Raw genomic sequence first — 25473 nt, 5'->3', positions numbered from 1 at the left:
ACAGGATTAAGCGCCAAGACTGTCAAATGTCCAACGCCCCAGCAATTTCAACATTTATGTTGTTTTTGTTTTTTTTTTTAGACTGATTAAAGCTTAAGCTTACTTAAGCACTAGGCGCTGCCCTGCTTAAGGCCACTTAATCATATCAGCATAATAAGTCAACAGCAGACACGCCGCCAAGGTAATAAAATTAAATCCTTGCCACACGCTACAAATCTCGGGGCCAACTCCCAATGAGAGATACCACCTTGGGTGGAGTGAGCTCAGCCCCTCACTTCCCCCTCGCAGTCAAGCCGAAAGCGACCTTAAAAGCCAACAAGCCAAATCAATGCTTAAGTCAACGACAGCACCTCCCCAGCTACAAAACACAACCCAAGAGTGAGAGGGAGGGTGCTAGGTAGAGAGAGGTAGACATAGTTAACTGTTTGTTGGGCAGAGCAAATAAAAAAACAAGCGGCGTTGGTTTTGCTCGTAGGGGATTCAATATTTTTGTATTTTGTGTAAACACATATATCAGCTCACTAAATGGCACCTTAAGTAGCTCTCACTCTCTCTCTCTCTCTCTCTCTCTCTCTCTCTCTCTTTATCTGTCGCACTCTACTAGTCACATTACTCAACTTGTCGTCTGCAATTCGAACTCTTGCATTCAAAATTAATTGTTTGCTTTAAATTCTCAAGTTTTTATTTCAACTAGTTAAACTTCAATATAATATTAAATTAAAGATAGTAATACTAACTTTTAAATTTGATTTAATATTTTCCTAATACGAGCTATGATATAATCTTCTTTTGCATTCAAAATTATATAAAATATTAAATTAAATATATTAATAGCAACATTTAAATTTGACCAAGCAATAATATGAATTCCCTTAATGCGTATTATGATATGATTTATTTTATTAAATCTATATACATACTTTTTCATATTTAGATGCAAACTTTTAGCAGCGACTCTTAGGCCACCAAAAGTTTACAAAACTCAATTTAAGCTAAGCATATACATATATTACACAGCATTAAGCCAAGCCACCTGCCCCGCCCACATGCATTCGCGAAGAATGTTTTTGAGAAGGTGGTTGTGGGGGTGGTGCTTGGGGTGGGTGTTTGGCTTATTATAGCATATTAAAAATGGTTTATTTATGTAACACGCGTAGAGTGGGCTTGCTGGCTGGCTGGTAATCGATTTATGCGCTGCTATTTAGAATTTATTATTTAGGCGCAACCCGCTCTCAAAGCTAACCTCACCCTCTCCCCCCTCCGACACACAAAGGTAGTCGTGGTAACAAGCCAAGGCATTTTTGTAATATAATGCAAGTAAATCGAAAAATTATTTGCCAAACAGCGTAACAAGAGCAAAAGATTAAGCTTTGAGTATCGCACGCACAAAGGTTTGGCATTACGCATACGCCGCGTGGTGCGAACCTATAAAAGATTTTGTGTTAAACTCCACCGCAAAGTCACAATTAATTTGATTGTCTGACGAAAGCAGAGGCGAATGAATTAAAGGCAGAAGAGCTGCAAAAACTTTTGCTTGAAGACGGGCTAAGTAATTTAATAAAACTTGCTCTGTTCGCCATTAAACGAAAGCGAACGCTTGCTAAATTAATTATAGAGTTTCTGCAAAATTCTGTTAAACGTAAAAAAGAATAATGCTTAAATTAAAACGTTGCTACAATTAACAGCAGACTTTGCCTAAGAAACGCATTATAAAAAAAATTAGTAAAATCTGTAATATTTATATTAAGTTACTAAAAAATACAAAAGATTAAATTAAAGAAATTAATTAAGCTTTTCAATTTGCTTAACATTTCTATTTGGTACATAGTAAGCAAAAATTAATAATAATAATATGTATGCATGTAAAGTAAATCAGATGAAATAAATTAAATTAAACAAATTAATTAACATTTTTCAATTTGGTTAGTATTAATAAGTTACTATCATAATTAATAATCATAATATATTATCATAAATTAATCAAATCAACATAGCAACACAACAAATAAAATTAAACAAATTAATTAACGTTTTGTATAGTTTACACTTTTTACTTTAAGTAAATCATATTAAAATAACAACTGACCCAAATTTATAGCTGATAACATTAGACAAAAGTCACAAACAAAATATTGTTGTTGTTATTTTTTTTTTTTATAAGTGATTCATATGGTTTATTGACTGTGAACAAAACTCTGAGAATTCGCACAGTCTCTATTCATTTGTTGTTCAGTATTTCGCGAGTGCAAACAAATCTTTAAGCCATGCGTTTTATATTTATATACAGTCTGATCATTGGTTTGCTGCTAACTGAACAGCTATTTGGCTTTAGCTTACAATATCGCGGCAATGCCAGGCACCCAAGTGAGTATTAAAAACAAAATCAATCATACGCTCGGTGATCTCATAAATTGCTTACAGCGTTGACAGATCATTGCTACTATGAGGAGTTGGGCTTGAGTGTGCCCTTAAACGATTTTGTCTATCCCGTCAATCAAACAGACTTCTGTGCCAATGTTTATTGTCGTGAGGATTATGTGCTGATGATCAAACAGTAAGCTTGACTAGCTTAGTAAGCTTAGCTTTTATTTAAATGCACACATTTCTATTTATAGCTGTGATCGCATGCAGCTGGCCCATGGCTGTTATTTTACAGATAACAATTATACACTACCTTATCCGCAGTGCTGTGCTCAGCTTGTCTGTGAAAATGCATAACAAAGTAAATACGATAAACATAAGTAAAATAAAAAAAGAGGCAAATCAAAATCATTTTTAATAGAAAAATTATAAAGTTATAATAGACAGCATATTCAATTGAAATAAAAACTAATTGCACACTAATCAACAAATAAAATGTATGCTAATTAAATAAAAATATATACACATAAATAAATATATGTATGTGTACCAAATAAATACAAGTTTTTTTTCGGCTTTTAAATATTTATAATAATATTACTAGTTTAGAAATATATAAAATATTCAATAGCTCTTTAATTGAGTTAAACATTATATTTAATTCAAAATTGTTATTAAATCAGTTTACATATAGCTAAGCCTCAAGTCAGTCTATCTCCCATGCCCATCCACAATCGTACGAAGCGCTCTCTAAGCAACAAAACAGCGACGCTCTCGTTCAGTCGCAGCAGCTCAGAGCGATCGACTGCATACGAACGAAAGCAGCGCTGCTCTCTCTCTCTCTCTCTCTCTCTATCGATTGCTCGTTCATTAGTATTAGTATTAGTATAGGCTTAGCCTATTGACAGTCGCTCACACTCTCTGAGAGCTTGCGCTCTAACCTTTCGTTCTTCTTCTTTCTAAGCCAGCAAACGCGTTCAATATTTACAATTACTAACAAGCAATCTATTGAGCTAGCTTAAGCAAGTTACTTTGATCTGAAATTATCTGAAACTCATACTGCTTTCCTTGAGTTAGCTCAGACGTCAAAATTCTCGGTCAACTCATGTTACTGAGCAAAACGCAGCATTGACTACAAATCAGCTCGAGCTGACGAAGCAAAGCAAGAACTAACTCAGTTCTTTCTGACAAAGTGATCATTTGACCATTTTGCTTTTGAAGAAATGTGATTGATGTGTGCCTGGCTGTGCTGGCATTGTTCCTAGGCGCTTTTAGCATCTAGCCCTAGGCGCTTCCCGTCCCTGTCTCTTTCTCTTCTTTTCCGGGCATAGTGCAGGCCAAACGTGTCTTTGTTGCAAGTGCGGATAGTACGAATTTTGTGAAACTACCAGAGACCGTAACGGTTATAAATTTTTATAAAAAAATTAAAAAATAACACTTATTTTTTTATTTTAAAAAAAATTATTTTTAATTATTAAAATTGCTTTAATTAATAAGCCGTCGCCTGCAGGATTGGATGACGAAGCAGCATCTCGTCTGTGGCACATCACAGTGCGGCAAGATTTGCCCACATACAGCTTGGATGACGTGCAGAAGCATAATGCACCCGAGCAAGGTATTTGGATAACCTTTGGCTTGGGTGTCTACGATGTTACAGAATTCGTACCCAATCATCCTGGCGGCGATAAGATTATGATGGCTGCCGGCAGCGCTATCGATTCGTTTTGGGCCATCTACCAGCAGCACAATACGTTGGAGGTGCTGGAACTACTCGAGGGCTTTCGCATAGGCAATCTGCAAAAGGATGCGGTTGCTGCCAATGTGGAGGAAGAGCTCGGCTCACCGTGGGCACAAGAGCCAAAGCGCAATGCATTGCTGAAGCCCGCCAGTGAGCGTCCCTTCAATGCAGAGACGCCTTTAGCTTTGCTGGGCGAGCATTTCTATACGCCCAACGAGCTCTTCTATGTGCGCAATCATCTGCCCGTGCCTGTGATCCAGGCAGAGCAGTATGAGCTGGAGCTGGACGTGGAGGCGGGCGCAGCTGCTGGCCAGCCGACGCGCACTCTGACGCTGGCGGAGCTCAAGGCGCTGCCCAAGCATTCTGTAACTGCGGCCATTATGTGCGGCGGCAATCGTCGCTCCGAAATGACACGAGTGAAGCCAGTGAAGGGCTTATCCTGGGGCCCTGGCGCTGTAGGCAACGCCAAGTGGTCGGGTGCACGTTTGTGCGATGTGCTGCAAGCAATGGGCGTGCAACCGAATGAGGACTTGCATGTTTTATTCGAGGGCGCCGACCTTGGATCCCACATCGCATCCCTATGGCGCTTCGATACCGCTCTCCAAGGCCTTGGATCCACGTGGTGATGTGGTGCTGGCCTATGAAATGAACGAGGAGCCACTGAATCGAGATCATGGCTATCCCATACGTGTCATAGTGCCGGGCAGCGTGGGTGCACGCAATGTCAAGTGGCTGACACGCATTATAGTGGCGGATCATGAATCGGATTCGCATTGGCAGCAGAAACGATTACAAGGGCTTCAGCCCCAGCACCGATTGGGATACGGTGGACTTTAAGAAGGCGCAGGCAATACAGGCCATGCCTGTGACCTCTGCCATATGCACCCCGCTGCCAAATGAGCGCGTTAAACCCGACGCTGAAGGATTTATAACAGTGCGCGGCTATGCCTGGAGCGGCGGAGGTCGTCGCATCGAACGTGTGGACTTGACCAGCGACGGTGGCAAGAGCTGGCATGTGGCGCAGCTGGAGCAAGAGACTGTGCCCGATGGTCGCCATTACGGCTGGTCGCTGTGGACTGCACGCTTGCCGCTTAGCGCGGAGCAGCGCAAGCAAGAGGGTCTGGAAATCTGGGCCAAGGCTGTGGACTCGGCCTACAATGTGCAGCCAGAGGCCTTCGAGCATATCTGGAATCTACGCGGAGTGCTGGCCAATGCCTATCACAAGGTTCCAGTTAAATTAAGCTAAGCTGCGCGTATATATAAAATCTAAGCTGACGAAACTATTGAACAACTTGTAAAATTTTTAAAAGTAAGTCAACGCTCTTATTAGAACGTCACTCAAAAAAAAACTTAAGTGCACTGACCCGCGCAAAATCATACGATGATGCCGTTTAGCGCCGGCGCCAAGCTAGGCAGAAGAAAAATGAAAAAATCTCACTAGCAAGACAAAGAAAAAAGCTCTCGCCTGGGAGAAAGGCGAAAATAATTTAGTTGGGCATATTGCTCAAGAGCGTCGGGAAAAATTTGTAACCCAAAGACATAACCAAATTTTAAATTAGAATTGAGTCACAAGGCACAAGTGCCTCGGAGAAAATTGTATAACCCCAAAAGAGTAACCATATCCAAAAAGTAAATGTGTGTGATGCTATCCAGAGTGCTATAGTAACATTGGCAACCTTTGCCGTTTACGCTTTCGCTGAGCGAATGCAAGAAAATTAAGAACCAACTCCAGCTCCGATGTGGGCTGATAATTGGTTCAAGCCACACATCACTACAACTACAACCAATATTCAAGCCGCCATACATATACGCAACTATCATAGCAGCAGCAACCGGCGACACTACAAAGAAAAACAACATTAGCAACATCTACAGCAGATGCAACATTCTAATCTTCAACATACTCCCAGTAGCAGCGCCGCAGGCAAATCAGAAATGAATAATTGTTTTAATATTAACTCACCTCTGATGATTTAACTCGTCTCGCCAAAAATATTTGCAATTTGTAAACGTATAAGTTATGAAACAACCAAACTCAAAGAAAAAACAAATAAAAAAAATTAATATAAATTACAATAAATAGAACCTCATAGTTGTAAATAATTTTAATTCATCATAATTTAAAAGAAAAAAAACTTTTTTTTTAAATGTTACTTATAAATTTTCTTTTGGGCATGCATGTATAGTCATATATGGGTATAGGAATATTATAAATTTTTCCTCAGCTAGCTTAACGTCCATCCTCGCATAATTTAGCTCAACGACGACAAGGAGGAATTCAATTATAATGCTGCAAGTTAATTCCAAGAAATAATTTAATCTAATTGTAAGACTATAAGCCTATATATTTTCATGAATTCTATATCTATATATGCGTGTGGGTAAAGCTGTTTATTTATATTGAATACAAAGACACACATGCCTGTCTTTCTATTTCATATAATTTTTGTCTGTAATTAATAATTTTAAAATTTTAAATTTTATAAATGTGACACTTGTTTATAAAATATTTATAGAATTAATTATTTTTTGAAATCGTTAAAAATGAAATTATAAAATTTAGTCATGAAATCTAAAGTAATGAATGCCCGGCTCAACATACCCCGCTCTACCGCTAACCTAACACGACAGATTGCCGCTTGGCCAACCGTAGCTTAGCACTTGGACCCGCAAAGATCTTGTGGGCCCGCCAACAGCTAATTTGCGCTACAATATGCATACTGGCAGATCGAGTTGGAACAGGAAAGTCGGAAATATACCGCGTTTACGGTCACAGGTAGGCCGCTGTCTCAATTTGTGGTAATGCCTTTCGGTCTAAGTAATGCGTCGCAACGGTTGTGTATGCTGATGGACAACGGTGTTCCACAAAATCTGAAAGATCGCGTGTGTGTCTACTTGGATTTTGAGCACATGGCTATATTGAGGCGTGTAGCAACACATTTGCGTGAAGGCGGTTTGACCATTGGCATGCGGAAGTCGCACTTCTGTTTTAAGGAGTTAGTAAGTAAACATAAAATAATTATCTTTAGATCTGAAAAGGGCATAAATCCTAATATACTTTCTACCTTCTAAGGTCATAAATCCTAAAATAACATTTATAGACATGCAGCTGCACTCCGCAGAATACAACGAACTATATAAGAGAGTGCCGTCTCACTCTACTAGGTACCAAGAGGCAGCTACCTCAACACTTAAGCAAACTATAGATAGCGATAAGTTCGAATTGTATATAAAAAGTAAAATGTTTGAAATTAAACCCAGTCTCATTATAAATAGTGAAATTGAAGTAGTGTCTTTATTTTAGCTATTTTTACATTATAGAACATTTGTGCTCACAATTGAGTACGAATTTGGCGGATCTACCGAGATAATTTGCTAACTAGTACATATGAAGAAAGAAGAGAACTTTTCACCAAACTTGTACTCAGTCGGATTTGGTTCGATTTGTTCAGTTATTGGTCATAACCAATCCCCAACAGCTGTAAAAATTGAGCTTAACAATAACAGTCAACATAAACCATCTTCTGTTATGGGGCTTAACACTGAAGATTTGGTCGCATGCAGTCAATCGGAGACTGGTGTTTTGAGCGAAGTCTCAAACATGAATGTTAATGCAAGTCAAAAAGAGGGAAACAATGTTCCACCTGGACCCGGTTCTGGTGCTTTACCCAGTACGAACAATTTTATGAGTGGACCCAATAGCACTATACGAACTACTGTGGGACACTGTTTGGATTATATGCAACAGAATCATATATTTGTATTCTCCACACAGCTGGCCAACAAAGGTGCCCAGTCGGTGATAAACGGACAATTTCAGACGATATAATTGCCTACCACTGCACTCAGCCTGCAACAAAAAGTTTTCTCGAAGACTTTTTTATGAAAAATTCAATGAATAAGTTACAGCGACAGAACTCAATGGGCTTGAGTATTTGTAATATTTCAGCACCTGGAAACATTAACCAGGCATCATGGCAAGGCCCCAATCCGAATACCAATACCCAATCCGACAATGACTTAATGAGCTGGAAAACAAAAGGAAGTAATGTAAATAATAATAGTCGTAATAATCTTGATGTATTGCAGGGTTTAAGTGCTCCACATGCTTCATTGAAGCTTCTGGAGGAGGACGTGGAAAGTGTAGGCTTGGTGAAATGTGCTGATGACAGCAATGTAGTATTGCTCCAGGGTGTCAAAGTGCCAGATGTAAATCTGACTCCACAGCAGCGTCAGCACCGTGAAGAACACTTGGCAAAAATAAAAAATATGACTGAGTTCTTGTTTCCAGAAAATAAATGGATTCAACAATCCAAACAGCAATCCAAGTTCTAAACACACTAATAATGTTTACATTCTGCTGTATAGCAAGTGCAACAGAAAGAAAAGCAAGAGCTGATCAACAGGTCTTAAAATGACCTCTTTAAGCAAAAATTCCTGAGTGGGAAAGGTATTAGGCGAAACTAGAAACGAAGCCACTAGAAAGAATCAAAACTCCAAATTGTATAGCAGCGATTTTGATGATATTCTGACTTGCCAGATCCAAGGAGACAGCAATTTATTCACCATTGACAGATGAACCCATGAACTATAAACATCACATGATAATGTGCCTTTGCTAGAAAAGATTTTAACTCTATTTGCAAACTAATAATATCCTTAAGCATTATTGTCCTAGGGTGATATACCAAAATCATAAGTAAACATAAAATAATTATGTTTAGACCTGAAAAGATAATAAACATAACATTTATAGAAAATGCAGCTGCACTCCGTGGGATATATGGAAAGAGATAAGGGAATGCCGTCTCACTCTTCTAGGTAATAAATAGACAGCTACCTAACACTTAAACAAATTATATGTAGATATAAGCACTCGAAGTTGTATAAAAGAAAAGGTAATGTTTCTTTATGTAAATTTAAGTAGAAACATCGATGGGATGTTTTGAAATTGAAACATCGACAACTTCAATGCATCGGTATATGTCCCATGTTTTAATGCACTACCATTTTTATTAAAACGAATTTCTTAGTTTAATAAAGCTTTCTTAATTTGGGTTTGCAAAAAATTTTTTTTTTTATTCTAAAACAAAAATAGTATTCTTGCCAAAACATATTTGTGCATCAATATAACAAAAAATTATTTATAATAAAAGTGCTTTCATAGCAGTCATGTGTTAAAAACAGTTTTTAATTACAAATTTTTAAGAAACATTAGAAGATCTCACCACCGGCAGAAATTGCAGCGCTGCTTAGTGAAAATTGAGATGCGTACTTTCCATACTTTCCCAAGCATTTAGAGGATTACTTTCGAACACCGGTACGGTGCACTTGGCTGCAACGTGGCCCGTCTGTCCACACTGTCGGCAGATACCATTCTTGAGGCGGCACTGCCACACTTTGTGGTCGAAGCCCACTCACTTATAACAAGCATAGGTGCGGACGAGCGACCTGCATCGGTACGAAAACTATTTGATGTAGACCCGTCCGGTCTATTCAAATATGGCCAGTGCTGTATCGTCTCTGCCTCTCTAGCCAGCATATTGGGGACCGACACGGTGCGCCCCTTCGGCTTCCTCTTCCTGCGGCCGGCAGTGATGCTCGCGGAAGAGCTGGCCAAACTAGCACTGTTATCCACGAACATCCTGCTCGCATCGCTCGCATTGCTGCCTGAACGGCTGCGCAAAGCGCCCTCCATGACGGACTTTGGGCTCCCGCGTTGTGGTGGCGACATCTGTCGTTTTCTCGTGACGCTGCTATAGCCAAGTCATACACCGGGTGGTTATCTGGCTAGAGCTTTTTTCAGCACAAAGCACTGAGCTTTTGACAGCAAGCGTCAAAAGTAGCCTGACCCAAACGGAACATGTTGCGCATAAAATATTGCTACGACTATGTTGCGCAACAGCATGTGCACGATGTTGGTGAGAACGCAGACAATGCACAAAGTATGCGTTGATTTTGTTAAGTCCCTCAATGGACCGTGTAGCTCCTCGTGGACTTGTGCCTTGCCAGCTCACTTCTTCTCAGGGGTCGGTCCCAACCCTGTTCACCTACACGTAACAATAATATACTTAATCGCACATCTTTACTACAATAACATTTATTAACTTAATACTAAAAACTTAATTAATTATGTGAATTAAATGTAATGAAAATACAAAGAATATATATATCTATAGGTATTATTAATATATTATAAATTTACTTAACTTCTAGGACGACACATTACACTTTTTATAAATTAGGACAAATTACAAATTAGTGCAGTGGACATAACAATTTATATGCATGTGCAATAAACATAATGTTAGACACTTAGTATGCCATGCACGACTCCAAATTCAAATACTCAATTTAAAAGGTTGGTGCTAATGCAGCCAATCAATAGATTTATATATTTACAAATTAAACAACAGAACTTCAACTAAAATACGCTATGAGCTGGAAAATGTACACAGTTCTCAGACTTTTTCCGTCTCGGAAAACATATTCTTAAAATAGCCAGGAAAAGGCGTCGCACTTTCTAAGCTTTCTCCAGCATCGTCCACAGGGGGGTCAACAGCCATGAAAGATATCGCAAAACCTCGCAACGAAATGCTTTTGTCTGTTTGGAATCTTAGCAGAAGTGTGTCCGAGTTGGAAACAATGATTGGTGGCTTGCGCTTGCCACAAAAACGTCCATGGATAGTATTCATTGCATTGCCTTCCTCAGTTATCTCGAGAAAATCATAATCACAGTGCTCTCCATATTCGATTTCAAATTGCAGAAACTTGATTTTAACGCTGCTATCTGAATCAGCTTCAATTCGCCAGTCACAGTACATGTTTCGCTTATATGGTCGACTACCAAATCGTGAATGTGAATAGAAAACTTGCGAGTTATTCGTTGCGCGCAAGTAACCTCCACACTCGGACACAAACGTTGCCTTGAAGCCCCTTCGTTGCAAACCTGCGTCAGTTTTAAGCACCATAAACATCTCATTGGTAGATGAAATAGCAACATATGGCTCCCGACCGCCGCAGTAGACCCCCAGGGTTGAGCTATTTTCAGAACTGCCATCATAGATAGCCACATAGTCGTATATACACTCCTGATGGTTCTCTATGTCAAAGTCGTCAAATGTTAAATGTATTCGATGGCCCAGTACTGTCTGAAAATGCCAATAGCAATATATATTACGTGCATATTCGTTTGGATAATTTGGACTTTGCAATATCCCCTTGGACAAAGAAATTTCAAACTTGCACGTGGTCTCTGTGCAATTGTGTCCATCCTTGTTCAATGTATAGCCATTACGACAACTGCACTGATAGTTTCCATATGTGTTATGGCATTTGTGTTGACAGCCCCCATTGTTTTGGGTACATTCATCCACATCTGTGAAATAAAAAAGAAATAATGTTAATTAACATACTTAAAGGAGCGTCAGAAGACATTCGGAAATTACCAACTATGTATTGTGCTACAAAGCCACTACGTTGCTCAGTACGATCGGAGTAGAACTCTAGGCGAAGAATATTTTGATCTGAGTTCACCATTGGCGGCAGGTCGTTTCCGCAGAATATCCCAATCTTTTTAAGCCTATTATCTCGCATTTTTGAATATATAACTAGGTAGTCAAAGCTGCATTTGCTATATTGCAGCTTTGTACCCTCTAAATCAAAATGCGTAAAATTAAGAAATAAAGCTTGATGTGGTGCTGTAATTAATTCCCATACGCATTTCTTTGCATTGGGGTAGACATCAGGATATGAAGGTGAGTAGATAGTTCCATTACTTTGAGTAGCGTCGACAATCCCCCCACAAGCCTCTGAAATTAATTTGAGTTTACAACATTTCAAGCATGTACTGATTAAAAAGCTCACCTTCACAGGTTTTACCGTTAGTCTGCAATTCGTACCCAGCAAAACAGCCACACTGATAACTGCCCAACGTATTTATACAGACGTGCTGACAGCCATGCTGTATAAATTTGCACTCATCCACATCGATCATTAGGGAAGCGGAAAAGCCCAACTTTTGAACAGAGCCATCCGAAACAAATTTAATATACATGTGATTCCCACGACTTCTGCAATATACGATAACCAATATTGTTTAAAAAATGCTTTACTATCAGTAGTGTGTTTAGGTTACCTTATATTAGGTGGTAATTTGTCGCCACAAAACCGCCCAATTAACTTAGACTCCTCGTCGCTGCCATCGTGGAGCTCAACAAAATCGTAAATACAAGCGTCATGCCTCTCCAGCTCAAAAAATGTAAACCTAATTGCTACCTGGTGATATTCTGGTGCTATTACTCGCCAAACGCATTCCTTGTTAGGCATGTACTCTAATGGATAGTTTGGCGAGTCAATAGAGTGATCATTGGATAACCGAATATCCCCTCCACAAGTCACTGAAATATAAAGGTACTTAAATAATCATTGTGGAAATATTAAGGTTTTAAAAACTTACCTTCAAACTTTGCCTTAAATCCCCAAAATCCGTTTACAGCATTTCTATTTACATAGTTGATGAGCATACGGCTGGTATTAGTGGTAATAGTCTTGTCGCTTAAATTACCGCAAAGGCGACATATAAGCGGGGACCGATGCCAGTAGCCATCACGTATTTCTAAATAATCTTCCGTACAGTTGTGCGAAAATAATAATCGTAATTGCTGCAGGTGAAGTATTATGCGTTCACCGTTGGTTGCCGTAATTCGCCATTCACATCTGGTGTGGGAAGCATTAACTGCACTTAGCCCCAAATGAATATCACCACTGCCCTCGCTGTCTTCAGTCTCAGTTACTTGGCCGACATCCGCTTGTGAAAAGTGCGGACTTACAATACGTCCGATGTTCTGCTGAAAAGTGCGTCCACAGGATGCACATTTATAAAGGAAATTAGCTTGGAGCACATCGCCCCGGCTTAGACGACGTCGTTGGCCTAACTCGATTTGTGCACCAGGTTGTAGACCAAGAGGCGTTATTGTATCTAAATACGAACTTTTTGAGAAAGAGTTCTTAGCATAATGCATTATGGAGTTATAATCATATGGCAGCAGCGGCTCATCAAACTCATCCGGCGACAATACGTCAAAGTTGTATGCCTGACCCCGCATTATGTTTGATTTGTTTATTATAATGTGCTTGTCTCTATCACCACGTGCATGCTCATGATGAAAACCTATAGTATGGCCCAACTCGTGAATAATGATGCCGAATTTCTCACAATTACGGCCTATAGAAATAGGCTGCCGTCCGTTTCCATTCTTACCCAGAAATGAACAGCAACTAGAAAGTATTAAAAGCAAAAAGTAACATTTTAATGGCTTATTCAAAATTGCTTAAAAGTTCAACTTACCCACAACTTTTAACTGTAAAGTATATATAGTTAGGATGCAAATTCTCGTCCCGCTCCACGAATTTTATGCATGTAAAGTTTTCCCAGTAGCGCATAGCCTGTTTAAACAACGCTTTGTGGGCCCCACTGAATATTGTATCTATCTCATAGGGTATGACACCAAAATCCCACGTTCGCTCCTTGCGTACAGTGACGCCACGACGACTTCGACTTTTTTCATATAATACCAGCTCTTTGTCTTCATCCACTCTTTGGCGTTTATAGCTGGAAAAAATTATCAATAATTGATTGTTAAGCTTTACAATTCTAGTTCAAACTTTTTAAATTCTTGTCAGGAACACCTAAAACTTACCGCAGTAAATCAAGCGGAATCATGTCTCCTACAGTTTCTGAATATAATTTTGATTCTGTTACTGGTCCTTCCTTTAATACATGACTTTCATTACCCTAGTTAATATAAAAAACATCACATAGTATTAGGCGCCCAACGAATTGAGTTTCTTACACATACCATTTTATAAGATCCATTTGGTCTTCTTTTTATAAAAATTTCCCGTAAATGCAGAAGGGTTTGTTGCCTTTGTTGGAATAAAGTAGCCAGTGCACCAACAAACATAAGCATCAAAATTATTTTTACTATCGCTCTCATTTTGCACGATTTTGTAGTACAATTTTAATATTGGTTGTGGATTGTCTGTGTCGGTACAGCTCAGAGGTACAACTGAATGCTCAGCTGCAGAGATTGGCCAATTATATTTCATAGATACGCACACCCGTGTCACTACAGGTATAAAAGATGAAAGGAAGAGGGCGGCGACTCCATAACAACAATATGATCTTTCGTCAAAATTTTACCATTTACCTATTGCCTTTGTTCTGCCTGATATTTATTGTTTGCATTTTTGAATTTTTGACCAAAATAAAACGTTTGACCCAAAATTAAAGCCTCAGGTAGTTTTCTTGGGCTGTTAAGAAAAGGTCTTTATTTCATGCAACACCTGTGCTATTTAGAATATACGTAGGCATGATTAATGCCAGCAACATTCTGAGAATCTATTAGTACTAATAAAGTTTTGTTCGTATTTTATTAGAGAATACCAAGATGGTCAAGAGACGTTAGGTAAGTGAAAGCATCCTAACAAATACGAATAAAATCCAAAATCTAAGATTTAATTTTGATTGATTTCTGTATTTGAGAGTTCATGCGGGATAGAGGTTTTATGTATGTAATTTAACGATAGTTAATCGACTATTGCATTATCTAACGCCAGCAATGCTTTTTCGATAAGAGTTCGTGGGTACTACTCATGATAGAGTATCAACACTACGACTCTAAAGTTTGACGGCTGGCAGGTGGTAGAAAGAATACAGGAATTCCACGCATACATAAGTTCTATGGGAACTGAGTCTAAAAGGCATTGAGACCGGTCTTGGGAAGAAGAGTCTGCATGTAAGGAATATAAAGTTGCTGCTGATTGAGGTCTATATTGCTATGAAATGAAACCAACTGGGATTACGCCTTTTAAATAAGGTTTACTCGCTAGTTAGTCGCACTCTCTAACTCTCTGTATTGCGCAAGATTCTGCAGGATTGCGTAGGATTGTTGATCAGTTATTCACAGTTAGAGATATACACACTTGACGGTTAGAGCGTTAATTACTCTACTACACAACACTCTACTACCTTCCTACTCAGTTGGAACAAAGTTAGCACCGCCTGTGACACAATTAGTTTACTCGTTAGTAATCAGGATTACACCAGGTTTTAAAGCACCAGGATTACTCTTGACTACTAAGATTTACACCAAATCGTTTGCGGATTAAACACTGACTAGTTTTACTTGACCTGAGCCTAGTTGCGAACAGTCCCATGGATCGACTGACCCAGCTTCCACTTGCGCTCGCCCTTTTATACCGACGTAACGGTACTTCCATGATTCCATGTTTCATAATTGTTGTTGTCCTGTCTGGCTAGCAACAGCTGTACGTATTGCTTAGCAACAACAATGCGTGTGACTGCGGTCAGCGGCTAGCAACAACGGTAAATGTTACTGGCTGGCTGTTCCGCAGCAACAACAGAGGTGGTTGTTGCTTTTGGCAATTGAGATACAGTTGACAAATTGTTCAACTGTACCCCTGTGTTGTGGGAGCCTTTATTTGGCTCCTCACAGTATATTCCAAATATAGTTCTAGCTATGTATAAATAATAGTTTACCCTTTGTGGATGATTGTGAAACACTTTCATTTACCATTCTAGCACAAGCATTTATAGCAAAATGTTTTATATGAAATAGCAACGCTTTACAAATTCACTATATTATTTATTGATTCTTATTTAATAAGTAAATTGAAGTTCAAATTATTCACTATAGTGAATAATACTTTACTAAGATCTCATAACAAATAAGAAAGTTATAGTCTTATTAAAGCATCCGGACTTAACTCGGCGAGATCGATTAATAATTAGTTTTCTTTTATTTACAATTTTTGGCTTGATTTTGTGATTTAGCTATACTGCATTATTTATTTATCATCAGTGTGTGTTTATGTGCTACAGTTAATTGTTTACAAATTAATACCAAATTAAATAGCAGTTGTTGCTTTTGATTTGGAATCGCTTTAGATTCTGTTTGGTAATAATATCCCAGCGCTATTATTAAAACATAAGTAATTTCTTGTCTTGCCTTGTTTCATCTGCTGTGCATTTGCAACTGGCAACTTAAGTCTATACAAAGCATAGAAAACAAGTTACTTTAGTTACATTAAAAATAAAATAAAGCCGTTCGGGTTTGGATATAGGAGCACCTATATACGCAACTTTGGGTCTCTGCTCTAGCTCTGATGAAGGCGGTTTTTTGTGAACTGAGAGAAAACAGGTTGCTCAAACATAGACGGACGGTACGGACGGAGGCGCAGGATATATAGCTCAGTTTGGTCCATGAGACCTAGCATCAAGAACTATAATGGTATCACTTGTGCTGGGTCCGTTCCGCTGTTACATTATTTGCAAACAAACATCCTGTTTATAAATAAGAGAATTATATGTAATTTGAGGAAGGTCCAGGGCGTCAATATCATTCTTATTATATACGTGATCACCTGCTCCTCCCGTGTGGAATACTTTCATTCTCCTACAAACAAATAAAAAAATTAAAATTTAATTAGTTTATATTAAAAAAATATATATTTTTAATAAAAAATAAAAATGTAATTTATTTATATTATTAATTTTATTATTGTTCACATTTTGTGCACACATTATTAATATTATTGAGCTAATGAGATTTTTTATTAGTGGACTTTAAAGTCTGGACGGACATCAATGATCTGAACAACGAGAATTATTAAAGATCGTTCACCACAGGCGAACTTGCTGAGTACACCAATTGAAAAGCCTCAGTAGTCCATAGCAAAAATACAACTAAACGTTGTATCGCCTTAAATAGGTCAAAACATATGTACTCCGAGGAATGCACAACGGAGAAATATTTGATTAGCATGTTGTAAATTCAAAGTGTGCAATATACATTAAACTTTTAATTATTTGCTTCCTCAGCAATAGTAAAAGTATGGTAGTAAAGATAAGCATTTTACCAATTTCTAGATAAGTTCCATTTTGATAAGCTCGCACACATAAGTATAAATAAGCAACATGAACTCGCAAATAATTCAGTTAACCAGTGTGAAATCCAGAAACATGATGCATAATCTCAACCTCTTGGTAATTTTTTTGCTTTTGTGGCAATTTGCCAATTCCATGTATATGTCTAACAGTACGACTAAGTTTGATAAATCGGAAATGTCAGGCACCGAGCTTAATATAATTGGTAAGTGCCAAGTTTTTGTATTTGTATTTTTGCATTTTCTTCAAATTTTAGGTGTAGCTAAATTTGCTGCGCAAGCTACAAACTTTCCAATACAAATTGGCACCAAATTTTATCACATGGAGACAGAAGCGAAATTAAATTGGTTTGAAGCTGCTAACAAATGTCGCGAATTAGGAGGCTATTTGCTTAATATTGAGAGCAGTGAGGAAATGGACGCATTCTTATCCCTTTTACCAACGGGGGACCAATTCCTTTGGACATCTGTGCATTGTCTGGCAGGAAATAGGAAGTTTATATCAGTAACCACTGGAGAGCCCAGTTTTATGAGATGGCATGATGGTGAGCCAAACAACATGGGCGGGATTGAAGACTGCGTGGAGCTCAAAACCAGAACTATCTTAGAAGGTATTGCTTTTAATGATGTACATTGTCAGATAAGTCGCAACTACATATGCCAAGCTAAAACTGTATAAGAGCTGAGAGAACGAGAATTAATAAATTCTAAACTACGCATACAATAAATTTATATATTTTTTTTCGTCATCTTGAATTTTAATACTTTTGATTTCGTTACAGAAATCAAATATATATGAAAAGTAATATAATTAATATATTGCTTACAAATTTAAAAACATTATTAAAAAGCGTCACACGTTTCTGGGTTTCACACAAGTTAAACAACAAACTAATGATGTTACTCGTCGACCAAGGTGCGTAGCTTATCGTGCTATAAGATATGAAATCACAACATTGCAGTCTCTGAACTCAAAAAAATCTTTATTTCAATTATGTGCTGTAGTCAACAATAAATATATATATGTCGAAAGTAAGACAACTAATTTATTGCTTACTAATTTAAGCAATTACCAAAATTAGCGCTATACGTCACATGCTTCTGGGTTTCACACTAGTTTATCAACAAAGCAGTGTTGTTTATTTACAATTGTCGGCAAAGGTGCGTACGCCTATCATGATATAAACTAGCTTATGAGATTAATTGCAACATTGCAATTGTTGAGCTATTGAGCCCGTTCAATAGCTATTTCAGTTCTTTTTTTTTTTAATTAAAAAACTTTTCATGAATTTCGTTTATAATTTGCAATTAACTTAAGTTTTCATTCACAATTTATTTTACTGCCAGCAGCCCCAACTGGGCTGTGCAAACTTTCACTAATTTATATATCTGTCTCGATTAGACAAAGACATAAAGTGATATGCAGTAAGACTAGACGTAGTTTGTGCAATGCGATCGAATACGCCAACAAAACTTTGCACAACTGATTTTGTTCAACAGGCCAAGAGCGACCATTAAATCTGAGACAGTTGCGTATGAAGCTGATGAAGAGCATGGGCTAAAAAGCAATCAGTCATAAATTACGTTACTTGCTTTTATGCTAAATTAGGCAGAGCATATCTACATATGTATACTTAAGAGAATACTACTATAAATTTTAAGATATTCGGCTGTGAATCCAAACAGCAATTTGGGCTTGCTTTATTTCAATTTTACTGTTGCCTTTACATAGTTTTTCTGTATATTTTTTAAACAGCCTTAGCTTGGCATATGTACGGAATTCTGCCGTACAATGAATGTCATATAAGCCATCACCAATGAGGATGAGTTCCACGCAAAACTCATTACATATTATTGAAATTGTTGGCCTCATCTAGGCCACCTTATGTAAGGCATGGGCTCTCCACTTCGAAATAAACTTCCGATTTCCTGACTAACAATAAGCAAATGTCCAAAATTGTATTTGATCCTTTGGTAAAAGAAGTAAGATCGTATCCATTTTCGCTGCTTTCAAAGTTCAGCGAATAGCCACCCATCTCGCGACAGTTATCTGCTACCTGGTACCAATTTGCTTTATTTGTCTCAACGTAATAGAATTTGTTGTCAATTGGAATTAGTTTGTTTCTCGGTCAGCAGATTTACCTACACCTAGAATTTGCAGAAAATGCGACCTTTATATTATTTTAATTAAAAGCACTTACCACTTAGCTTAAGCTCGGTACCTGAAATTTCCGCGTCATCAAACTTAGTTGTTGTTTTTGGCAAATTGCCACATGACGAAAAAAAAATTACTAAAAGATTTCGCAGTGGTTAGCTGAATTATTAGCGAGCCCATGTTGCTTTTTTATAGGAATAACCTTTAATTCCAGAGTGCACGAGCATGTCAAGATTAGAAATTATCAAGGATGTCAGCATTGTGACAGTTTAAAGTCTAAATGCCAGTAAATAAGCTTCTGTCAGGGAAGTCTAAGTAAGTAACTAAGTAAGACTTACCATAAATATATGAAATATGAAATATGTTCCAAATCCACAAAAGAACAGAGCGAAATACAATAAGTCGCGCTAATAAAGAAAATAGAATAGAAAATAAGCCAGTAAATGGCAGCTCTCAGCTAGAGCTATTTGATTTACAATGAAGAAAATGGACCAAAATTCCCACAGCCTTTATTAAAAAACAAGTCACAGCTCGTTTTCACTGTAGCGTCAGCAGCGGCGTCGCCGCCTGCGTCATTAGCGACGTTTATATGGCGCGTCAGCAAGTTCACCCCGCCGTATATATTAAAAATGGAAATGTAATAATTCCAAAGTTACTTTTCCGGAATAAAAAAATAAAATAAAAGCGTTTGGGTTTGGGTATAGGAGAACCTATAGCTCTTATAGTTACTGAGAAAAAGTTGCTCAAAAATTCAGACGGACATGGCCTTATCAACTCAGTTTGCCTTGCTGATCAAGAATATACAATATATACTTTGTGGTGGCTGCCACATCTCCTTCTCTCTGTTACGCAAATTGAAATTATGAATTGCTGTTGTATTATTGGCAGCAATGTTGTCATTTATTGGGCGCCCGATGGCACTATTGATGCCTTTCGACTATCGATTATCCATCGATGGCAGCTCTGTTAGAGCATTATAAGTATTATTGACCTAGGCCGATATACCAAGGTCATAAGTAAACACAAAATCATTATGTTTAAACCTGAAAAGGTCATAAATCCTAAAATACTTAAGACCTTCTAAGGTCATAAATCCTAACATTTATAGAAAATCCACCTGCAATCCGTGGGACACAAGGAAAGAGATAAGAGAGTGCCGTCTCACTCTACTAGGTACCAAGGAGGCAGCTACCTATTTGTTAAATAAACTATATGTAGAAATAAGGATTTGAAATTGTATATAAGAAAAGTAAATGTTAGAAATAATCCAGTCTCATTTTAAATAGTGAAATGTGAAGTAGTGTCTTTATTTTAGCTATTTTTACATTATAGAACATTTAAGCCCACAACAAAGTCCAAATTTAGAGGATCTACCGAGATAATTTGCTAACTAGTAAATATGAAGAAAGAAGAGAGCTTTTCACCCAACTTGTACCCAATGGGATTTGGTTCGATCTGTTCAATAAGTGGATCAACTACTGGTCAAAACCAATCAACTACTACTCATCAACTACTGGTCAAAAACAACCAAACAGCTGTAAAAATTGAGCTTAACTCTAACAGTCAACATAAACCTTCTTCTGTTAAGGGGCTTAACAGTGAAGATTTGGTCGCCTGCAGTCAATCGGAGACTGATGTTTTGAGCGAAGTCTCAAACCTGTATGTAAATGGAAGTCAAATAGCGGGAAACAATGTTCTACCCGGACCCGGTTCTGGTGCTTTGCCCAGTACGAACAATTTTATGAGTGGACCCAATAGCACTATACGAACTACTGTGGGACACTGTTTGGATTATATGCAACAGAATCATATATTTGTATTCTCCACACAGCTGGCCAACAAAGGTGCCCAGTCGGTGATAAACGGACAATTTCAGACTATAATTGCCTACCACTGCACTCAGCCTGCAACAAAAAGTTTTCTCGAAGACTTTTTTATGAAAAATTCAATGAATAAGTTACAGCGACAAAACTCAATGGGCTTGAGTATTTGTAATATTTCAGCACCTGAAAATATTACCCAAGCATCATGGCAAAGCCCCAATCCGAATACCAATACCCAATCCGACAATGAGTTAATGAGCTGGAAAACAAAAGGAAGTAATGTAAATAATAATAGTCGCAATAACCTTGATGTATCGCAGGGTTCAAGTGCTTCACATGCTGCATTGAAGCTGCTGGAGGACGTTGAAAGTATGGGTGGTCAATTGGTCAATTGTGGTGATGACAGCAATATAATATTGCTCCAGGGTGTCAAAGTGGCTGATGTAAATCTGACTCCACAGCAGCGTCAACACCGTGAAGAACAGTTGGCAAAAATAAAAAAAATTACTGAGTTCTTGTTTCCAGAAAATGACAATGGATTGAACAAGCTGCACACCAATACCAAACACACTAATGATGTTGACACTCTGCTGTATAGCAAGTGCAACGGGAAGCAAAACAAAAGCAGTTCAACAGGTCCGCAAATTACCTCTTCGAGCAAAAATTCGTGAAATGTATGGGAAATGGCAAATGTATTAAGCCAAACTAAGTATATGGATAGCAGCGTTTTTGATGTTATTCGGACTTGCCAGACCCAAGGAGAGAGGAATTTGTTCACCATTCTTAGTTGAACCCATGAACTATAAACATCACATGATAATGTGTCTTTGCTAGAAAAGATTTTAACTCTATTATTTACAAACTAACAAACTAATAATAACCTTAAGCATTATTGTCCTAGGACGATATACCAAAATCATAAGTAATTATAAAAGAAATATGATTAGACCTGAAAAGGTCATAAATCCTAATATACCTCCGACCTTTTAAGGTCATAAATCCTAACATAACATTTATATAAAATGCAGCTGCACTGCGTGGGACACAAGGAAAGATGTAACATAGGAGAATGCTGTCTCACTCTACTAGGTAATAAGGAGGCAGCTACATAACGCTTAAACAAATTATATTTAGAGATAAGCACTATAAATTTTATATAAGAAAAGGAAATGTTTCTAAATGTAAATTTAATGATGTTTCTAACATCGATGGGATGTTTTCAAAATGAAACATCGATGTTGGGCTGATGCATTGGTCCATATGTACCATTTTTTATTATTAAAACGAATTTGCTAGTTAAATAAAACTTTCTTAATTTGGGTTTGCAAATTATTTTATTTATTATTTTAAAACAAAAATAGTATTCTTTCCAGAACATATTTCTTTATCAACATAACATAAAAAAATCCTTTTATAGCATTCTTACATGTTTCAACAACATAGCATAACATATAAAGTGCTTTCAAGGCAGTCATGTGTTTGAAACAGTTATTAACTTACAAATTAATATAACAAAATCGTATCCGACTTAGTCATTATTATGATCAATTTCTGTATGGCGCGTCAGCATTTGCTCGCAAATGTGACAAAGCATGAAATCGGACACGAGTTCGTTAAGTTACAGCACTAGAAAGTTTGATATATTCTGAATTGTGGACCTAAATGTTTACTACTATTTTGTTCATAGTTCAGCTTCATCTTGTGCAAAAATCAAATCTATGGATATTTGTGTACTGCATAGAGCGCACATTGAAATAGAGAGCGAACTTAAGCAAATATAACAGATTGTTGCTACGTTATAGAATCCTAGATAAAGCCCACTCGGTTGTTCCCTCAATTTAGAGTGGTAATTGTTGATAGCTTTCATATACATACTTACTTTATGAGTTCTCCATACTTACCTTTCGACAGTTTCGACCCATTATTTACAATCTTGCTATGACAATTTATTTCTTAAATTTTATCATCTAGGGGTAGGGCACTTTGCCTCCTTGCCAATAACTGTCTACACTTACAGCTATGAACTTTACTCATTTGCATTTTATAAACTGGCTTAAATAAATAATAAATAATTACAGAAGTGCAAGACTTGCTTATCAATATAGTATATTTAATATATTTTATATAAGCAAATCAACAACAACAACATAACAGTTTGCAACACAATAATCAACTGAGTTCAATTCAGAGGAGCCCTGACCAGTCGGCATTGTTCTCCATCGCAAGACAGCAACACATCCGTGGAATTGTTGATCTCGCTCCGAGCGCTATTAGGGCCAGTAACATTGATGCCGAAGCTCAGTTGCTGCCAGCCCTGTGGCGGCGCATAGTGGAGCAAGTGGAAGCTCTCCGAGCTGGGCGTGCTGAAGACGAGTAGATGTGGCTCATCTGTTGCAAGTGAACGAATTGCTGTGTGGAAGCATTAAGAGCAAGCACCGTTATATGCTGGCACTGCAGGCAGCTGAGCAGAAGCGGTGGCCGTGGCTGCAACTGTGGCTGCCACACAGCCAAATCGTAGTCGCCTTCAATATGTGACAGCAGCTCAAAGCGTTGCGTCTGGGGATTCAAGCGTAGTACAGTGACCACTGGCAGATGCGCCACCAGGTCGCTAGTGAGCAGCATTGGCTAGAATATATTCGTATACAAAATCGATACAAAAAATAAAAGAAACAGGTGCTATAATTTGCCTGGCAGCGTCAGCTGCTGCATTCAGCCCATTGGCAATAAAATGTTTCAATCTCTAAATAATAACTGTATCATTTACAACAAATTCGTAATCTTTATATTATATGGTTATGAAATGTCAACCGTTTTTTTCCTAGAATTTTTTTTAGATCTCTCTAGTATATTGGTTGTACTGCAGTTTAATTAATTTACTTGACATAAATTATTTATTTACACATATGTATATATGTACACGTGTGTGTATGTATGTATATTTGACAATAAGATAGGAACTTAAGTCTTTATTTATAATATTTATTTTTTTTCGAACTAAATCGCTATCGCGCTTATTTCCACATAACAGTTAAATATTCTAATATTATATGAATGAAATGTAACTGTTATGTGGAGAAATGCGATGTATGTATGTACAAATATATGTATTTACAGTGTGTGCAAACAATCATACATATGTATGTATGTATGTATGTATGTAGCATGCACGAAAGATGAAGAAAAAAACATGATAAAAGAACGTGTGCGAAAGTTTGTGATTTTTACTAATTTGTGTATTACAATTAAGCTGGTAAATAATAATTCTAACTATAATTAAACAAACGCTTAGGCTTACATTCTAGTTGCGGAGCCATGGAGCAGAGCTGGAGGGACAAGCGCATGCGGGAGAGGGTCAACTGCTGCCCACTGTGTGTAAAAAGTGTGTAAAAAAAGATAAATTTGAATTTGTCTTTCTCCCGAAGAAAGGGGAGAGTGTGAGGAGCCAAATAAAGGCTCCCACAACACAGGGGTACAGTTGAACAATTTGTCAACTGTATCTCAATTGCCAAAAGCAACAACCACCTCTGTTGTTGCTGCGGAACAGCCAGCCAGCAACATTTACTGTTTTTGCTATGCGCTGAACGCAGTCACACGCATTGTTGTTGCTAAGCAATACGTACAGCTGTTGCTAGCCAGACAGGACAACAACAATTATGAAACATGGAATCATGGAAGTACCGTTACGTCGGTATAAAAGGGCGAGCGCAAGTGGAAGCTGGGTCAGTCGATCCATGGGACTGTCCGCAACTAGGCTCAGGTCAAGTAAAACTAGTCAGTGTGTAATCCACAAACGATTTTGTGTAAATCTTTGTAGTCAAGAGTAAGAGTAAAAAACCGACAAGTTTCATTATACATATAATTATCTAATACAATCGAACAATTGAACATTAAAGTGTTTTATTCTACAATATACAAAAAAAGTGTTTTTAATCATCTTCACCATCTCCTACGAAATCAAAGAGTAATCCTGGTGCTTTAAAACCTGGTGTAATCCTAATTACTAACGAGTAAACCTAATTGTGTCACAGGCGGTGTAAATCCTGTCAACTGAGAAGGAGTAGTAGAGTGGAAGAGTAGTGAAGAGTAAACCTTAACCCATGGTGTAATCCTAACTGATCAACAATCCTACGCAATCCTGCAGAATCTTGCGCAATACAGAGAGTTAGAGAGCGCGACTAACTAGCGAGTAAACCTTATTTATAAGGCCTAATCCCAGTTGGTTAATAATCCTACAAATCCTGTCGAGATACCAAAGCCAGTAAACAAAGCATATGTACCCTATATAAGATAAACAATTATTGTATTATTATCATCTAAATAAGCAGCCGTGAAGGCATTAATAAATATTTAAAATATAAACAAAGTGTTGTTATTTATTTAAAGCAGCACAACAATGTTGTATGAACCCTTACCCGACTGAGCTGCCC

General features: G+C 37.7%; 4 protein-coding genes across 4 annotated transcripts; 3 read left to right on the top strand and 1 right to left on the bottom strand.

Moving 5' to 3' along the window:
- The first annotated feature begins 2239 nt into the window (after positions 1–2239).
- On the top strand, positions 2240–2756 carry LOC108606185 (CG15199). The gene is made up of 3 exons (XM_017996034.1): positions 2240–2364; positions 2422–2554; positions 2616–2756. Exons 1-3 carry the CDS (start codon positions 2265–2267, stop codon positions 2716–2718), a joined length of 336 nt encoding a protein of 111 aa, XP_017851523.1. The 5' UTR covers positions 2240–2264; the 3' UTR covers positions 2719–2756.
- A 325-nt stretch (positions 2757–3081) lies between these two features.
- On the top strand, positions 3082–5345 carry LOC108605064 (probable sulfite oxidase, mitochondrial). The gene is given in 4 exon segments (XM_017994631.2): positions 3082–3097; positions 3872–4656; positions 4658–4882; positions 4884–5345. Coding segments are annotated over 4 exon segments (1488 nt in total).
- Positions 5346–10560: 5215 nt separating this feature from the next.
- Positions 10561–13645, bottom strand: LOC108605063 (dorsal-ventral patterning protein tolloid). Its single transcript, XM_017994630.1, has 6 exons — positions 13449–13645; positions 12558–13378; positions 12237–12498; positions 11966–12171; positions 11548–11910; positions 10561–11477 (listed from the first exon to the last, which is right to left on the bottom strand). The coding sequence occupies exons 1-6, from the start codon at positions 13541–13543 to the stop codon at positions 10561–10563; spliced, it is 2664 nt and encodes an 887-aa protein (XP_017850119.1). The 5' UTR covers positions 13544–13645.
- Positions 13646–17099: 3454 nt separating this feature from the next.
- On the top strand, positions 17100–17747 carry LOC108606193 (C-type lectin 37Db-like). Its single transcript, XM_017996052.2, has 2 exons — positions 17100–17274; positions 17326–17747. Exons 1-2 carry the CDS (start codon positions 17100–17102, stop codon positions 17745–17747), a joined length of 597 nt encoding a protein of 198 aa, XP_017851541.2.
- Positions 17748–25473: the final 7726 nt, after the last annotated feature.

The sequence above is a fragment of the Drosophila busckii genome, chromosome X (assembly GCF_011750605.1).
Source record: "Drosophila busckii strain San Diego stock center, stock number 13000-0081.31 chromosome X, ASM1175060v1, whole genome shotgun sequence".
Classification (NCBI taxonomy): Eukaryota; Metazoa; Arthropoda; class Insecta; order Diptera; family Drosophilidae; genus Drosophila; species Drosophila busckii.
The sequence above is the reverse complement of the archived record's forward strand: the minus strand, read 5'-3'. Positions and strand labels throughout refer to the sequence as shown.

What these genes read in the sequence shown, in the direction of transcription:
- LOC108605063 (XM_017994630.1), bottom strand. Translation starts at nt 13,543, where the DNA reads ATGCGCTACTGGGAAAACTTTACATGCATAAAATTCGTGGAGCGGGAC. An exon ending in TAACGGTAAAACCTGTGAAG is followed by an intron (nt 11,911 to 11,965) that starts GTGAGCTTTTTA and finishes AATTAATTTCAG; the next exon opens with AGGCTTGTGGGGGGATTGTC. An exon ending in TGTAGCACAATACATAGTTG is followed by an intron (nt 11,478 to 11,547) that starts GTAATTTCCGAA and finishes TTTATTTCACAG; the next exon opens with ATGTGGATGAATGTACCCAA.
- LOC108606193 (XM_017996052.2), top strand. Translation starts at nt 17,100, where the DNA reads ATGAACTCGCAAATAATTCAGTTAACCAGTGTGAAATCCAGAAACATG. An exon ending in CACCGAGCTTAATATAATTG is followed by an intron (nt 17,275 to 17,325) that starts GTAAGTGCCAAG and finishes TTCAAATTTTAG; the next exon opens with GTGTAGCTAAATTTGCTGCG.
- LOC108606185 (XM_017996034.1), top strand. Translation starts at nt 2,265, where the DNA reads ATGCGTTTTATATTTATATACAGTCTGATCATTGGTTTGCTGCTAACT. An exon ending in CGGCAATGCCAGGCACCCAA is followed by an intron (nt 2,365 to 2,421) that starts GTGAGTATTAAA and finishes AATTGCTTACAG; the next exon opens with CGTTGACAGATCATTGCTAC. An exon ending in TATGTGCTGATGATCAAACA is followed by an intron (nt 2,555 to 2,615) that starts GTAAGCTTGACT and finishes TTCTATTTATAG; the next exon opens with CTGTGATCGCATGCAGCTGG.